Here is an 18,296-nt window from a genome sequence, read left to right as displayed (position 1 = left end):
GTACCAAGAATAGGACATTAATTTTAAATATAAAAACATATTTATTGTTTTCCATGGAACAGGAAATGCGTAAAATCTCTGCATTTCTGTTAAATTAAAATTTTGAATCTAAAGTAGATATGCTTTTTTCTTTCTTTTTTTTTTTTTTTAAGAGCATGTGGAAGTTCCCAGGCTAGGGGGTCGAATCAGAGCTACAGCTGCCAGCCCATGCCACAGCCACAGCAACTTGGGATCTGAGCCCCGTCTGTGACCTGCACTATAGCTCATGGCAACGCTAGATCCTTAACCCACTGAGCAAGGCCAGGGATCGAACCTGCATTCTCAGGGATACTAGTTGGGTTTGGAATCCACTGAGCCACAACAGGAACTCCCTAGAAAATATTTCTAAATGACTTTTGTACTTTGTAGATTTCATGAATAGCAGAATGTAAAATTTTCATGAGTTCTGACACTTTCAAAGTTATGGACATGGTACAACATTTCATTATGACTGACAGTAAAGTGCTGCTATAATAAAAATTTTCTGCCCACCTGTCCTCTCCTGAAACGTCTGAGGCATCTCAGTTTATGTGTCAGATTAAAATAGATGATGCAGGGAAAAATCAAATCTGCACTGTCCCTACTTTGTAGCGAGAAATGGGTGGGACCAAAATAGTGTGGGGGGTAGAAGTTTGTTTTCAATAATTTAACGTAAGAGATTGTTTGAAATGCCTTAATTATGTCATTTATTTTTGTATCTCATCATGTGGGATAAGTAAAAGTTTAGAGTGTTATGCAAATTCTCAATTATCCAAGCACTTTTCATTGACACTGGGAACTCAGTTTCTATCATGTAAGTTGGTCCATTGATGTCCATTTAAAAATTCATTTCTATGAGCTCTAAGTTTTATAAATCTCCTGCTGTTTTTCCCTCCAAGGTCTACTTCTGCCTACCCCAAATGTATTTACCTCCAGTGCCAAATTCTCCACTGGTATCTTTCTTGTCTCTTCCTTCAGAACATTGCCTCCAAAATTAAACTCTCATATTATTTCTGCTGTGGAGACTCTGGTTCCAGCCTCTCAGCTTTTACAGCTCCATTCTTGAACACAAAACTAAAAATCCTTTCCTACCTCTTCTTCTCCACTGCCTTCCCTTCCTCTGTCAACTTTCCAGGATAAGGGTCTAGCTCTACTTTGTTTCTTGACATCTTATAACTGGGTTTCTCTCTTGAATGCCACATGGCACTCTAGAGGACAAGGACTTCTGTGCCCTCTGATCTTTTTTCGGTTCTACCCACAGAATATTCTCCCCTTAAAGCCTCCTCTTCCTTGAGTTGACAGCATTTGTGTGTCTACTGGCTTTTCTAGCAATAAGCTTTTTTCAAAGACTGGTGTTTTTCACACTACTCTTCCCCTGGATCATTAGTTTCTTCTAACCTTCCAATCTATAGATGTCCATACTTTTTACATTGAATGATTATCAACTAGGATTATACATCAGAAATACCCTGGCACTTAAAAAATACCATACAGCTATTTGGGCTCAACCATAACCCACGTATCAGATTCTCTGAGAAATGAGCCCTGTTAAGATGTATTTTAAAGAACCCCTCGGATGCTTTTGGTATGTGGCTATGGTTGAAGTTGTTTCTCCAGGACGTATTTCCTTCCTTCGTTATTCTCTCACCTGGTGATTCCAGTGTTTTGGCTTTGCATGTTATCACTCTGCTAAAGGTAATTGTTCACTAGTTCTGGATTCTTAGAAGAAAAAAAAAAAATCATTTCAAGGCCAAGTTTGGGAAAGACTGGACCATACAGAGGTTATTTTACTGAAGGATTTGTTTGCATTCAAATTGATCTCCTACCTCCTATAACATCACAGCCAGATTCTCATTTAAGGCACAACTCTACTCCTGACATGTCCCTCCTCGAAAATCTTCAGTTACCTTTGCATTAGAACCAAGTTTAAATTCTCTAGTTTAGCATTCAAGGCCTTGGAAGAGCTGGCTTGAATCTTTTCAACTTGTTTCTTACCTTTCATTATATGATGAAGTGTTTAGACTCTGAAGTCAGACATATTTGGGTTTGAATTATGTTTTACCTTGGGCAAGTAACTTAAATACCATCTCACTTGCTTTAAAAAAAAAGATAAACCTTTCAGGTGGAGGCAGCATTATTTTGAGGATTATAAATTGGTCCCTTTTCTTTTCTTTTCTTTTGTGGTGTTTTTAGGGCAGCACTTGCAGCATATGGAGGTTCCCAGGCTAGGGGTTGAATCGGAGCTACAGCCACTGGCCTACACCACAGCCACAGCAACGCCAGATCCTTAACCCACCGAACAAGGCCTGGGATCGAACCTGTGTCTTTATGGATACTAGTCAGATTTGTTTCTGCATGACGGGAACTCCCCAATTGGCACTTTTCATATTCTATGAAGAAATATTTGCTATCACCTACCAAAAACGGTGGTTCTCGAACTTCAGTATGCATCATTGGTGGGGGTATTTGTTACAAAAGGAGATGCCTGTGCTACATTTCAACTTGGCAGATCTGTGTGTGGACTTGGTAGCTCTCTGTGTGCATGTGGTATGTCTGTGTGTGGACCTGGTAGGTCTCTAGAACCACACTGTCCAGCATGTTGTACTTGCAGTATGACTGGTCTGAACTGAGATGTGCTATAAGGGTAACACACCCAATTTTAAAACTTAGTATGAAAGAAATACTGCAAAAATATTTCACGAACAATTTCTTTTATTGAACACATATTAAGATATTCTGGATCCTTAACCCACTGGGCCAGGCTGGGCATAGACCCTGCCTCCCAGTGCTCCCAAGGCACTGTCGATCTAATTGAGCCACAGCAGGAGCTCCTCACTTGTTTTTTGTTTTTTTTTTTAATTTTTTAATGTAGGTACCAGAAAATTTTAAATGATACATGTGCCTCACATTATATTGCCATTGAACAGCCCTGCTCTAGAATGTACACTTGTTAGAACAAGTTTCCCAGATAATTCTTTGGCAGTTATCCTTAGATCACCTTGAGAATCAATATATGAAATTTTAGGCTTTCAGAGAGAAGAACTGATGCCTTTGCTTCTTTGTATTCCCACAGTATTCTGAAGATTGTGGGCAATTAACTATATGCTAATTGAATTATAATGCACTTTATGTTTTAAACCATCAATGGAAGTTTTGCTTTTGTTTCTTTCCCCCAGTTCCTAAAAAAATATTTTAATTACTTTTCTTAAATGGAACAGAAGGCACCTGAAATTATGGCTTTGATTTATTCCCAAATCAATAAAAACAATTTTGTAAAAGAATTGGGATTTTTCCCTGTGGTTATTTTGCTTCATGTAGAAATAGGTCATTAATCTCACTAGATTTCAAAATTATTGCATATGATCATACTCAAGTTTTTTAATTAAAACTAATGTTTAAGAAGTACCCGTTGTGGCACAGTGGAAACGAACTTGACTAGTATCTGGGAGGTTGCGGGTCAGTGGGTTAAGGATCCGGTGTTGCTGTGATGTAGGTCATAGACTCGGCTCAGATCCCGCACTGCTGTGGGTTGGTGTAGACTGGCAGCTGCAGCTCTGATTGGACCCCTAGCCTGGGAACTTCCATATGCCTCAGGTACAGCCTAAAAAACAAAACAAACAAAAACTGTTTAACTTTGGACTGGAAACATATGCTAATCTTTATACCAAAGTAATTTTACCCAGGTGAGATAAAAAAGAGACATATCTGGGGAAAAGGAGCTCTTTATTTAGGGACAAATGAGATGAGTATGGCTGACTGCCCCAGAAGTAGAGAGAGAACCAAGAGATTAGAAAAGAGATTTCTAACCAAGGATCAGAAATAGGAAAGCTAATGCCGGGACACAGAACAGCCTTCACTATTGACTGTTAGAAGAGAAACAGGCACAAAATTAAATTAGAAATAAATCTAGTGAAGATTTCCCCACCTACCTCATTGCCACATTGCTGCCATCAATAACTATGGGTCTCAGATTTTCCCCGTCATCTGTTACAATCTCCTGCATTGGAGATTCTGACCGCTGGGATTCCAGGGAAGACGCTTCCCGAATTATACTGTTCATTGTACTGACAGTTTGTTCCGCGTCACTTTTATTTCCAAGTTTGACAAGTTCTCCCAAAATATCATTGATTAAAGCGTCGGTACCAAGTTTGTTTAGCACAAGCTGAACCTGTTCTTCAGAATAACCTAACTTAAGTGCAAACTCCAGTTTCGTTTGGTATTCTCGCACCACATTGGGGGGTTTCTTCATTTCCTTGGTGGTCGTCTGGGACTCCTCAGGTTTAAAGTCTTGCAAAATATCACTGTGTTTGAGTAAGTGAGGCTCTAAACAGGGAGACCTGCGCAGTTGTCTGTGAGTCTTGGTTAATAAACATGGCTCTACTGAAATGCTGCTCAATTGTTCTGACTCATTATCAGAATTTGTGCTTTCTTCAGAGTCACCGGAGCTCGCATTCTCCTCAGACACCTCTTTTTCTTCCTTCTCGGAATTAACTTTATCCATTGTTGGTTTTTCTACCATTGACCAAGGTACAGATGTACTTAAGTGTGGGTCAGTGCTCTCCACATAAAGGTGGCCTAGGTCATGCCCCAGATGATCCTTCAAGCCCATGAAGCTCTTGCGTGTACGTGACTCCACTTTGCTGTGTTTTCTGTACTCTTGAATGCAAAGCACCCCGTATTCCTAGAGAAAAATGTAGGATATTTAGAATTTCATTTTTACTGGTTCATGTCTGTTTCAATAAAGACGTTGGGAGAGATTTACCCAATGATTGAACACCACCTCTGTATTTTGTCGACACCCTCTCAGTCCTCATAACACAAGTCCAAGATAGTATCAGGCTCTGTTTTTCACTTGACAGAGTGAGGAATTAGGCCAAGTATTCCCTCCAACACAACAGAATAAATGAGAAGAGAAATGGATTTTTTACTCAGTTTTGTCTGACTCCAAACCCATGCTTTCCCCAATATGCTTTATCATGATGCTCCTCAATCTTGACGTCTTGAAGAAAATTTTCCCACAGTTAGAAAGGCCTATGTTTCTAGAGTGACACGCAGAATATTATTTTAAAAAGCACATTTGAGATATGCTATGAGAGGTTATGTACATTTTCTCTAAAAGAACTCATAAAAATATGCAAAATTCTTTTAAAGAGGAAGCCAGGTGGAAAGAAAAACATTAACCTATTATAACTTAATGGTTACTATTAATCTGGGCCACACTTGAAACAATCTAAAGACTTGCAAAAATAATTTAGGTACCGTGAAGAAAGAGGACATATTCTACAATAGCCAACAAGGAACTAGCCAATCACAAAGTGAATTATATTCCACTTTAGAAATGAATAGTTTTGCCCTGGTCACCTCTATTTTGTGACTGTTGAAAGAGGAACAGAGCGCCACTCTCCATTCTGTGCTGCCCTTATTAAGTGCCAGGGACACTGCAGTCTACCTCACCTCAGGGGAAAAGCTTTTACTCTGTGCACATTTATAGAAAGTATAGAAATGAAATATTCCACACAAAATTAGCAGCAAACAAGTAAGTACACTGAATAAATGTTATCTTAATTTCTTGAATTCTATGGCAGAAAATATTTCTGCATTCTATTAGGTAATGTGCTAACTGGCATCTGGCATCCGGTTAAAAAGTCGTCTTCTCTACTTTCCCTACCAGGAATGCTTTTACTCTTTAAAATGCTTTTGCTGTCTTATTATTTTCCTTATAGTCTACTGGGGATAGCTGTTACTTCTCTACCAAGAACAGGTTAGCAAAAATAAAATTATTTTCTCTTTTTGCTACATTGTAAGGGCTAGATACACATCAGTACTTTACTTATTAAGGCAATTCCAGTGTTCTATCCATGGATAATATTAGTAAGCTGGTGGTGGCTGAATATGAGACTGTCATAAAACACCTATTTAAATAACCTAAAAAAAGAAAATTGGAAAAACATTTTATTCTACAGCTCTTCAACATCTTATTTACACTAGAAAGGAGCTATTATATAAATGTTAAGAGAAAATGCGAAGTGATTTTCTAAGAAGTCACACATTTGAATGCATCTGGCGAACTTATTAGAGAGCGAAGCATTTCTACATAATGAGATAAATTATATTAACGATGGTAAATACTAGAGAAGAGAACACAGAATCTCTAGCTTGATAACAATACACTTAAAATTCCTTCAGTGTAGAACTCCTACACACTTCTACAGGAGTTTCTTCAGGTTTTATCCCTTGAGAAGACAGATAACGTTATTATCATTGTTCTGCCAATACAGCATTCGTTAGTTTTAAAGAAACGTCACACTTTTCTGGCTCCTGAATTATTGCACCAGTAATAAACAGCAATATTCCTTAGAGGACCTCTATATCCATCTGTTTTACTATAAAGCTGTATCCATTTCAGTTTTTTCTATTAATATGGATATGCCTGAGCCCAATTATTTAGAATTAAAGGAAGGGATTTTGAAAGCAAATCTTTACACTCAGTGATTTATTAACTACTGTAATATACTGACACCATAATGCAAGTAACAAATCACAACAGCATCCTAATAAAGGGATACAGTTATAAAGAAAAATCTGCACTGTGGCCTTCGTAGAGCTCCCACCAAAAGTATCTTAAACAAGGAAAACCTATTGGAAGCTGGGCTGCCTGGCAACCAGAGCTGGTTGCTAAGCGGCACTCTTTTAACGTGCCATCATGAATGCTAGCACAGTGAAAGAATAATTTGGTATGAACAAAAGCCTATAAAAGAGACTGGGACTTAAGTGCGTCTGGTTTACCCTCCAAGAACAATGCAGCTGCCAAACCAATCTGGAAGCTCCGACATCATTGTTCTGTAAACCCCACAATCTGCTCTGACTGCAGGAAGTGTATTTAATGGGCAACATTTTTGATCTCCCCTGAAAAGTTTGGGTTTTGCATAAGTGCTGTTGTGAGATAACTCTTCTAGATAATGACTCACTGACCAAATCCCTGAATTGAACTAGGAAATATTATTTTAATATTGAGCTGTAGTGTTTTTCTTTTGGGCTGTTTTAACTAAGATGAATACTTCATGAAAAATACAGCCACTGGTGAACATTAGCATGAAATGTTATGTTTAAAACATAGCTGAATTATTCTTAATTTTCACATTTTTTTCAAAGAAGCAAAACTGAATACTATAAAGTTTATAAACTGAAAATTATCCAACCTAAAAACTTATTTAATTCTTTATCACTTTTAGTCTAATATAAAAAAAAGTGTTGGTGACACCATGTAAACCTGTTCTGATATATAATTTTATTATATGGCTATAATGATTAAATAGGGAGAAAATGGGATTATCAGTTGTTTGCTTTTTATAATATTAAACAAGATAAAACTCATTTGTATTCAAATGGATTTAATGAATACCACACACCTTTAACTTGTGATAATTCATATAATTTATATGTATTATTTAAATAAAATGTTTTCAAGTGAGCTAACATGATTTTTAATATTAACATTTATAAGGGTAAGTTTCATCTACACTACTTAAAAAATTTTACACCTAATTTTGTTAGGCAAAGTCACTTTCAAAATATTCTGGTTGAACTTTTTTTTCCATATTGAAAGGCCTCTCTTCATTTTCAGATTTCATTGGTTACTTCAAGGAAAGTTACCCAATGTCATCTTGTACTAAACAAGCAGTTAAATAATTTTTAGTTCCTATAAACCAACAGACTAAATATGAAATATACATATAAGGACAAATTAATTCAATTACCAGGCATGTAAGCTACATATATTTTCTCCACTACATAATAAAAATTTGAAATAACTTATTTTTATTACCCAACTGGTAAAGATTTGGTTTTTAAAACTTGAATCTCTAAAATGTTTCTTTATCCACTTGTAATCAGTAAAAGATTCCCCTGAATTAATTTGCCACTAAAAAAAAAATAGAATTTGGCAATATTTTGAAATCATTCAATAGAAAAGTAAATGCTAGTCTTAAGATTCAAAAACTGACAAAAATATTTTCATAGGCTGCAGTACTACTTAATGTAATGTGTAAAACTTAGAAAGAATTATTATAAGAAATCTTAGAACAAAGAATGATATATGAACTTTATTTTTGTTCAGTGCCTTAAAAGTCATCAATGTAATTTTGAGAAAAATAGCAAAGACTCCAATCACATTACAAAATTCCCTACATGTAAGTGAGAAAAAACTTTTCTCCTGAACTTTTAAACCATTTATTAGACTTTTAAGTCTTGCCATTTACTCAAATGCAAATATATGTCATCTTTAAATTCATCCGCTATTAATTATTAAGGGTAATTTTCTTCACTTCATAAAGAAGCAACACAAAGTTTCATACACAAAATAGGTCAGTGTTTATACTCCCATAGTTATCAAAAAAAACCTCCAAGACATATGGCCTAATTTTTAGGCTCTATGTCAGGGATCCATTATAATTAGCCTTTACATACTATATTCATGAACACAAAAGGTACTAGGCAAACTTATTTATTTACTTAGAAAACAAATTTCTACATTAATAAACCTAAAGATTTCCCTCAGATTTTGTATTGGAAACTAAAACAATTTTTCTTGCTGAAAGCCTAATGACTTAAAAATCAAATAATAGTAAATGCTGAAGAACTAAATTTACACGCTAAATTTTGTAGATGGTAAAGTGATGGTAATGATTTTAATTGCCAAAAAGAAGCTTTATACGAGCAGAAAGAAAATTTATGATATAATGGCTATTTGCTGGAAATTTGTTACATACATAAACATTCCCCCATTCCCTGAGATTTTCCTGAAAGTTCTCATTAGATAACTTACAGAATCCTAAATCTCAAATCAAGTAATTTTTTTTAATCTTCTAAAGAACGTCATATTTATCAAGGATTTTAGACCATAAACTTGCTTAATCAATGTGTTTGTAATGTCAAGTTACACAGCCATAGAGTGGGTTCTGGTTATTATCCAAAGGGTAATAGTATGAGAACAATGAAAATAAAATAATGAATATGTAATGAATGCCTACTGCTGTAGTCTCTGTGTATTTAATTACCATTGTATTTCAGGGAGTGCTGTTGTCTGCATCCCTCTAGCTAACAAAGGAAGGATGTCCCTTTGAACAGATTGGTTAATGCTCTGGGGCAACAGATGTCTACTGGAACTGCAGGAGACCAGCAACTGGTGGCCTGCCCATCTTCTGAAAACTTTCAATAGACGTATGCATATGTTCACACAATAGGGCATGTGGTAGAAATGAAAACCTCTTTTTAACCCTTTATGCTCTTTCTTTCCCTCCCAACTGATAGATGAAAGTCTTTGTCTCCTCCTCCCTTCCCCATTACAGAGCTCTTGAAAGCAATAGTTCTCCGAGTGACGTCTTCAATCTAATAGCTGAAACTAATGCAAGGGGGAAAAAAAAGGGGTGGGAGAGAAGAAATTTGGAAACTATAATGAGTACTCAAAACTGCTGACAAAGCAACTGGATGCTTCATCATCATAACTAAAACAAGCTGTTTGAAACATCTACCTATATCAACCCATCTCCCCAAACTAGATTTTTAAGACAATGGAAAAAATCTATCAAATCTTACTATCAGCACCTTACTTACAGCACCTAGGTCTGACAGTGACACCTTAAGAAACCTAAGAATGTTGGCAAGAAGATAAAATCTAAATTCACTGTTTGTCAAAATATCAGAACATGTGATAACTTGTCTGTAAGTACAAATGATTAAATGTCATGGCTAATGCCTTGCAAATGTTCATGAAGCTGTCAGTAATTATTTACATAACTCCAGAATATAAAAATGTAAAAAATCTGCTTCACAGACATACTTTACAGAAAGAATTTAATTTTCTGGTATTTTGGCACTACATAACAATTTGTAGGCTTTCATCTGAGGTGCACTCTATCCTTTAGAGAGTTCAAATTAATATTCTGAATATTTAGCAAAGTTTAACTTCCGAGGCATTAAGTAGCACATATACTCACGTTCTCAGGAAAATACAAAGACATTGGTTTCTGTAGCAGCTTCAGCAGTAACTCCTTAACACAATTTTAGCTGCAGACTTCCAGGCAGGCAAGAAGAACAATGAATGGGGGAACAGATGGAATGGCAATGTCTTTGCTTAACCTATTACTGAGTGGAGCAACAGCCAATCATAGGCCAGAAAGCTCACAATTAGTTGGCCAGGCAGATGCAAGCCAACCTCAGCACCCTGCGTCAGGTTCGCAGGTTTCTAAGATAAGCAAGTTGATGTCATTCTCCGGTCGGTCGGCCCCGGGCGGCATGTGTATGAGGGAGGGGTGTGCAGCAACAATAGGCCATACAAAGCGGACTAGTAGGCAGCTGCTCTTTGAGAGCAGAGTCATTAGGGAGCGGGCTGCCAACAAGAAACACCTGGCTTGGGCAGACTTCAGCTTTTCCTCTTGTTTTTAATGCATGAAACAAAGAAACCAATTATATTTAAAAGTAGTAAAAGTTGCATGTTTCCAAAAAGTTGAGGCTATACTCTAGTCTATTAAGCTTTCTGTTCCTGAGAAATAATGAAAATGAGGTGTGTCAAAGCAGCAATTAACGACAGCAGCAATCCCTTTTTTTTTTCTAAATGAGTTTCTGGTGAAATGAGACAGAGGTTACAGTAAAACAAACTTCCCTGGAAACACTGGGAAATCTAAAATATTTGTAAGTACTGGTTGATTTGTTGCAAGACAATAAAATAAAAAAAGATGAAAATAGGAATGCAAAAGAAAAAGAGTGAAGAGTTTATAAACAAATGGTTGTTAAAAGTTCATTAAAATTACAGTGTAGTAAGATAAAACTAGTCCAACTTTGTGCCAATGGAGTCATCTAAACTATCTGACAACATGATTTAACCTATACCTAAAAATCACTGAACAACCCACCGTATGTACATCAGAGGGCAGTGTAAAATTATTTTATTATGAACGCTAGTTAACCATGTAATTAAATAAAAGCAAAATCTTTCATTATGTTTTAATATACAACATGGTGCTTTATCTGTTTAAAGTATTTGAGTTTCATAAAATTTGTAAGATATACTACTCAAATTTCAGTTCAGGAACAAGATAACTTTACAAAGAAGAAACAATACATAAAAAATTAGCCCCTCAGTGTGGAAGGTTGCTATCCTCGACTTATTTCAAAGTTCCAGACTGCAGTATTTATAATGCTATATGCTTTCAAGAGCTACATAAATTATATTGAGTGGCCTCTGATTATGAAAAAATTCAATCAAAATTTAAACATGGGCGTTCCCACGGTGGCTCAGTCGAAATGAATCTGACTAATGTCCATGAGGACGCAGGTTCGATCCTTGGCCTTGCTCAGTGGGTTAAGGATCTGGTTTGCCATGAGCTGTGGTGTAGGTGGCAGACATGGCTCGGATCTGGCATTGCTGTAGCTGTGGTATAGGCCAGCAGCTGCAGCTCCGATTGGACCTCTGGTCTGGGAACCTCCATATGTTGCAGGTGTGGCCCTAAAAACCAAAAAAAAAAAAAAAAAAAAAAAAAAAAAATCAAAATTTAAACACCATTAGGTGGTGTGAAAATATTTCTCTACTAAAGAAAGAGGAAATCTAAAAAAAGGAAATCTAGAGCTGTTATACTACCTACTTGCACAATGTAGAGCACACACACATAACCCCTCTTCATTCCAGTGCAAATTAAAAGAGTAAAGGCAAAAAAGGAGCTCTTAAAATACAATTTTCTGATAGAAGCTGATTTGTGCAAAGCCTAGGGTTTCCCATTATACCATCATGAACTCTAAAGGTATAATATTTGGCTAGAGTACCCCAAACAATCTAAATCAACCCCTCTTCTCACACACAAAATACAGAGGCTACTCAGTCAGGACCATCTGTGAGTACTTGGAAAATAGTTAATATTGGTTGGGACTCTTGGCCATGTCCTTATTGTGCCCACTCAAATGTAAATGTAAATAAGATCTCCACAAAATGAGAGGAAAATCTATATCATTAAAATATTAGAAAAATTTTAAATTGGAAAATATATTTTAAATCAAATGCAATTATTAGGTTCTGAATGGGCCAAACTAATTTCTAAAGCAAGAACTATTTTTCTGCCAAGGGTTACAGTACTGTTTTTGCAACAGTTAAGCCCAAGGTCTCTAATTTCACGAGCCTATTAAAGATCAAGATAAAGCATTTCCAATATACACAGAGCTCAGATTTTATGTCTTGGGTAACTATATGGATATCATAAAAATCAAGAAAGTTAGAGTTTATTTTTTTTCTTTTTTGGTGGTGTGGCAGTACTTTTTTGAAAAAAATACTTCATGAGTAAAAAAGGTATCAACTCTGAAAAAAATAAGGACGGTAAGTCAAGACCACTAATATGGTTAGTACATGTACTTCTAGGAAAACTGAGTTTGATGAAATGAGATTAAAGTGAAAAACATATATTCATGCAGAACAGTTACAGCTAAAACCTATTAAAGCTTAAGCTATGTGCTGACTAAAGATACTGAGGTCAATATTTATGAATTTACATTAAACCTTTTTCCCTTTTGTATATCAAAAGGACACTCTTTAGGATGAATAGACAGTCTCTCAGGCTTGCTTTCTTCTCTTTACCCCTTTGCTACTATAGTTACTACTTTATGGCTTTAATTCAGGAGGAGGAGGAATCTTCTCACTAATTCCTGCCACTGTGAACACAAAGAAGGAGAGAAAACTACCCAAGGGCTCAGTGGGAAGCCTGATCCCTAGCACTGGATTAAGCTTTTTGGCAAACAGCAAATAAAGGCAGTGATCTGAAAAAGCTAATCAGATCCCGCTGTGGTATTTAGACTATCTTGGTTGCTAGTATTGGATAACGTTAAGCACATTAAAACATCTGTAGGTGAAAAGAGGCCCTTGCCTGCCTGCCATTCTTAGTCACATGGCTCTGGTCCACTTCCCACTGCAGAGAAAATGCAGTTGTACAGGGCTGTCTGGGTCCCTGCCATTAGTGATGGAGCACAGGGCACAGTTATGACAGAAGAAAACGAGACGGTGTGGCTTTAGAAGTAATACCCAAATCAGTCAATGCCAAGGGCCTTTCTAACATTTGAAAGTTCAACTATCTGCTGAGGTATCAACGTGACACATGTGGGTTTGGATGCTGCTATTAATTCTCTGTGTCAGCAGTGAAGCAAGCTGCCTTCCCGGTACCTTTCTCCTAATATGGATTTGTTCGCCTTCAATCTACAGTCTCTTTCCATCCTAACAATAACACTGCAGAAGAGTATTAAGTCAGAATTTCCCAATTGTCCCAGAAGATTAAAATTTTAACCAAAAACCCTTTTATTTTTGAGGCACGGAGGGGAAACACCAGCCTCAAAAAACTGAATTTATACACACGGTGTAAATAAATGGGTCAAAATCTATCACTAACCTCTGAGCGCTACTATATTTAGTAGATAAGATGGGCATGAGAGCTTTTCTCTATTTCATTTCCTTGGGCTTAGATTACTTTTGTTTCTTAACTTATCTCTTCCTTGAATATCCCCTAAGTATATCCCTACAAAGTAATTTTCAATGACACCACTCTTAGGCTTAAAAAAAAAAAAAAATCTCAGCAGTAGATCACGTCTATGCTTTGCTTTCAAGACTTTCTACCACTGGGGCTCCTCTAGCCTGTCCTCCGACTTCCCACTTCACTTAAGGTGAAGGAATAGCAAAAGTGAAGTCACAGATGCTCAAACAACTGTCCCTTCACCTTTTAAATGTTCTCTTGCATGCCAGCCCTGCCTACCCAGATCACCTCTGTGGTATTAAGCCCAGCGCAAGGGTTATTTTTCCCATAAAATCTTCTTGGACTGGTCCAGCTTGGAAAGGACTGGTTTCCAATTCCTTTGAGTTTCTATAACATGAATAGTATGTCCTGCATAACACAGCACTTATTTAGCTGTAAGCTTGTTGAGGACAACCATTTAATTTTCCATAATCCACACCAACAAAACCCCCTACACGGCACACCGCAGTGCCCTGACATCTAGAAGACATCTGAGTGAAAAATAGGACCAGTGAGAAAAACAGGCTCCTGCAAGTTTCAACGCAGGCATTCCTGTGAACAAAATGCTCCCTGCTAGTTTTTATTTCTCTTTGTGACAGACAGGGCGAGCTTATCAAAGAGCCCCGGTTCTGCCATTGGGGCTGCTTTCAACATTAGGCTGTGGAATTGGGTAAGCACGAGCCTGGCAGGGATGAGCGGCTCCTCTGGCTTCAACTTCCCAGCTGGAGGGGCAGCCCTTGGAAGTGCGACTCTGGCCTCTTCCTATGCACTTTTGGATGCCTTATCTGATGGGTAAGTCTGGGGAGAGGAGTTGTGTATGCCAAGTGCAGCCCCTTCCTCGGCATATTTCTCCTGGGATCCTCCAGGTGCACAGAGCACATAGTTGCTTTGATCTCCAGCCCTGCCTGAAATTGGGTGGGTAAACATTTCTTAAGTTGGGGAATGTTGCTAAGCCCTTTATGTTGTGCTCCTAAGACATGTTCTGCAGCAGCTCCATGAAAGAAAGAGCTGTTATTTTGATATCCATCTGCCTGGTTCCTCTATTTCTCAACTGTTGCAGAACTGCGATAAGAAAAAGAACCCCTCAAACAATTTTGAATGATAAAAAGTTTTGTTATAAAGAACTATTAAGGGAGAAAAAGGTGATAAAAAGACATAAGTTAATTCTCAACAGACCACTTTAAAGATACATATGAGGGGATAAAGTTAAAAAGAAACAATTCTTGCAGTTCCCCTTGCAGCCCAGCAGGTTAAGAATCCCACTAGTAGCCATGAGGATGCAGATTCAATCCCTGGCCTCACTCAATAGGTTAAGGATCCAATGTTGCCATGAGCTATGGGGAAAGTCACAGATGTGGGTGGGATCTGGCGTTGCTGTGGCTGTGGCAAAGGCCGGTAACTACAACTCTGATTTGACCTCTAGCCTGGGAAGTTCCATATGCTGTGGGTGCGGCCCTAAATACACACACACACACACACACACACACAAATGCACACATACATAAAAATTCTTACTGATAATCAAAATAGGTAATAGTTCCTTATATACCAACTCCTATAAGATGGGAAAATGAAATGCTTGAGTTAGGACTTCCAATGGTCCTTATACTACTGATTTTAGACAATTACCCTGGTGTGCAAGAAACTGAAAAATTCTGAGAGGCTAACAGAATGAATGGTTGTGTTAGAAAAATGCTCAGTGAAATCAGCACATAAGTTTATAACACAGTTTTTCTTTATAGTGTTCTATTCATATCAGAGGGTGATATAGTAATTTAGACATTAAATTTAGAATTCTGAGCATTTAGGAAAAGATGCCTACCAAATGCAAATCACCATATACTATAAGTTAAATCTAGACTATGAATCATCCTAAACAGCTGCCAACACAATTCAACTGTAAATTCTAACAGGCCAGGGATTCTTGTGTGGTTTTTTTTTTTTTTTTTTTTTTTTTTTTTTTTTTTTTTTTTTTCTGCTGTGTCTTCAGCACCTAGCAGAATCTAGCAGGCAATTAATAAATATGTGCTAAATAAATGATAGTATTTCAATATCTGGGCCAAGTCTCCTTTCCACATTTACTTGTTCTTCACTTCCCTTCACATAACCTACTCTCCAGCCAAATACAAGGATTTAAAGCAGCGGTTCTCTCAACTTGGTTGTACATTGAAATTATCTGGGGAGATTTAAAATATACTGGTGTCAGAGTCCCACTCCTAGAGATGTTAATTTTTCTTCATCTACATGAAGCCTGGAGATAGGCCATGTGATTCTAGTGTGTAGCCAAGCTTAAGAACACTGGCTTAAAGGTTCTTTGAAGGGGAAATACCTTTCTCCACAGCTTCACCTGTTAAAACTTTGCCTATCTCTTTCGAAGATTTAGCTAAAACCCGAAATCTGCCATGCAACCTTTTCTGGAACACTACTGAACTTATCTTTGGATTATGTGAGTTTTGCACAGGACCTGGCATATGGCTAGGACTTGATAAATGTCTAAGGGGTAAAGAATTCTGGGAGCATGGCACATATTAGAAACACATTAAATTAACTGGAAGAATGGTGCATAGTGGGTCCTTATTATTTGTGGATTCTGTACTTGCAAATCTGCATACTTACTAAAATTTATTTGTAACTCTGAATTAATCCTCACAGTGCTTTACAGTCATTCCACAGACACATGCATGTGCAGAGAGGTGAAAAATGTGAGTTGCCAAAGGCACACACGCCAGCCCTCAACTGAAACATGTCCTGAAAAGGACTAGTTAGTGCTTATTTTCTGCATTTTTGTGCTTTTTGTTGGAGAATTTTGCTGGGGTTTTGTTTTGTTCTTGTTTTTGTTTTTGTTTTTTTTGGCCGCACCTGTGGCATATTGAAGTTCCCAGGCCAGGGATCAGACCCAAGCTGCAGCTGCAACCTATGCCACAGCTGCAGCAATGCTGGATCCTCAACCCTCTGTGCTGTGCCAGGAATCGAACCTGCACCACCACAGAGACAACGGCAGATCCTTAACCTGCTGTGCCTCAGTGGGAACTCCCAAATTTGCTATTTAAATGGCCCCAAGTCTAGTGCTGAAAAGGTATCGAAGCACAAGAAGGTTGTGACGTGCCTGCTGGAGAAAATATGTGTTGGTAAGCAAGAGTTGGCTGTGAGCTCAATGATAATAAATCAACAGTGTATATTTAATAAGGTGTCTCTAAACAGCTAAAACGTGTATAACAAGGCTATGTATTGATTAGTCTGAGAAAATGTTCTGACCGGAGGTTCATAGGAACCCTCTAGGAGCAGTATTTGCAGCAACCACAGTTGACCCTTGAACAACACTGGGTTTGAACTGTATGGGTCCACTTATGTGTGGATTCTTTTTTCAATAGATGCATACAGGACTACGTGATTCTTGGTTGCTTGAACCCAGGGGTACAAAACACTGGCTATAGAGCGCCAACTGTGAAGTTTTACTAGGATTTTCTGATGGCATGGAGCGTCAGTTCCTGAATGCCTGTGAGGTTCAAGAGTAAACTGTTCAAGAAAAAAGACTGACTGTAATTTCGCCCTCTCTTCAGAACTCTTAGAGATTTTACCTGTAATCTTTAATGCCAGTTTCATTCATCAAATGGACACCTCCTAGGTGCTAGGTGCTAGGTGGGGGTACGGCAAGAATAAAGCCAATCCCTCCTCTCGCCAAGATCACAGAGGGAGAGAATATAAACAGTAAGTGCATGTCAGGTGATGGTAAATGCTATAAAGAAACTTTCTATCAAGGAAGGCTTCTCTGATAAGCTCGTATTTAATGAAGTGGAAAGAATGTATAACAAGAACAGGCAAGGATAAGTACAAAGCCCTGAGATGAGGTGTTCGAGGGACAGCAAGGTCGCCAGTATGCCTGGTGGCATGCGCACAGGGGAGGAGACAGCAGGTGATGTCAGAAAGGTAAGGTCAGGAGAAGGCATGTCATATGGAGCTTCGAAGGGCAGTGTTTCTCGAAACTTTACACAGCAATTCAATCACAGGAGAATCTTGAAGATTCTGATTCAAGAAACCTGGGTGGGGTCTGAGAATCTGCATTCTAACAAGTGCACAGCTGATGCTATTGTTCTTGATCCATGGAACCTACTTTGAGTAGCAAGGTAGTAGGTCAGAGGATGGACATGGCTTTTATTCTGAGATGGGAAACCTTTGGAGGATTTTGATCAGAGTGAGTTATATGACCCTATTTTAATATTAATGTTTTATAAACTTGGGCTTACTTCCACACTTTCAGTTGTGTTCTATCAATCTTTTTCTATTTCTGTGCCTGTTTCTACATTAAGATTGTTGTTTTTAGCAACTTGGATGGATGTAGAAATTATCATGTTCAGTGAAGTCAGTCAGACAATGAGACACCAACATCAAATGCTATCACTGACATGTGGAATCTGAAAAAAGGACAAGATGAACTTCTTTGCAGAAGAGATACTGACTCAGACTTTGAAAAACTTACGGCTTCCAGAGGAGACAGTTTGGGGGGTGGGGGGATGTACTGGGGGTGTGGGATGGAAATCCTATAAAATTGGATTGTGATGATCACTGTACAACTATAAATGTAATAAATTCATTGAGTAATAATACATATATATACATATACATATATATATATAAAGAATTGTAGATTGATAATACATTGGTTACCCTGCATGAGTAAGTCTTCTATCATTATATATTTTTTCTCCTCATTTCCATATTTTTATCCTGGCTATTTTT

The 18,296-nt window shown here is 37.6% G+C and overlaps 1 protein-coding gene across 6 annotated transcripts in view; it reads right to left on the bottom strand.

Annotated features, from left to right (window-relative positions):
* The window catches only part of ZC3H12C (zinc finger CCCH-type containing 12C), an 88,350-nt gene that overhangs the window by 43,942 nt on the left and 26,112 nt on the right, over positions 1 to 18,296 (bottom strand). For 5 of the 6 annotated variants that reach the window (XM_021102346.2, XM_005667309.4, XM_084975962.1 and 2 more), the window contains exon 2: positions 3,948 to 4,699. In XM_021102346.2, the coding sequence (XP_020958005.1) occupies positions 3,948 to 4,627 (680 nt within the window). In that variant the 5' untranslated portion in view covers positions 4,628 to 4,699. Of the gene's footprint in view, positions 1 to 3,947; positions 4,700 to 10,013; positions 10,120 to 18,296 lie in introns of those variants that run through there. The other variant, XM_013979367.3, reaches the window with a different exon arrangement.

Source organism: Sus scrofa, chromosome 9 (assembly GCF_054392235.1).
Source record: "Sus scrofa isolate SSC_HxYL_T2T_F1_AM1 chromosome 9, Sscrofa_HxYL_maternal_Yorkshire_Landrace_v2.0, whole genome shotgun sequence".
NCBI classification, from domain to species: Eukaryota; Metazoa; Chordata; class Mammalia; order Artiodactyla; family Suidae; genus Sus; species Sus scrofa.
Note: the sequence above shows the minus strand (reverse complement) of the source record. Positions and strands in the feature narration are given on the sequence as shown.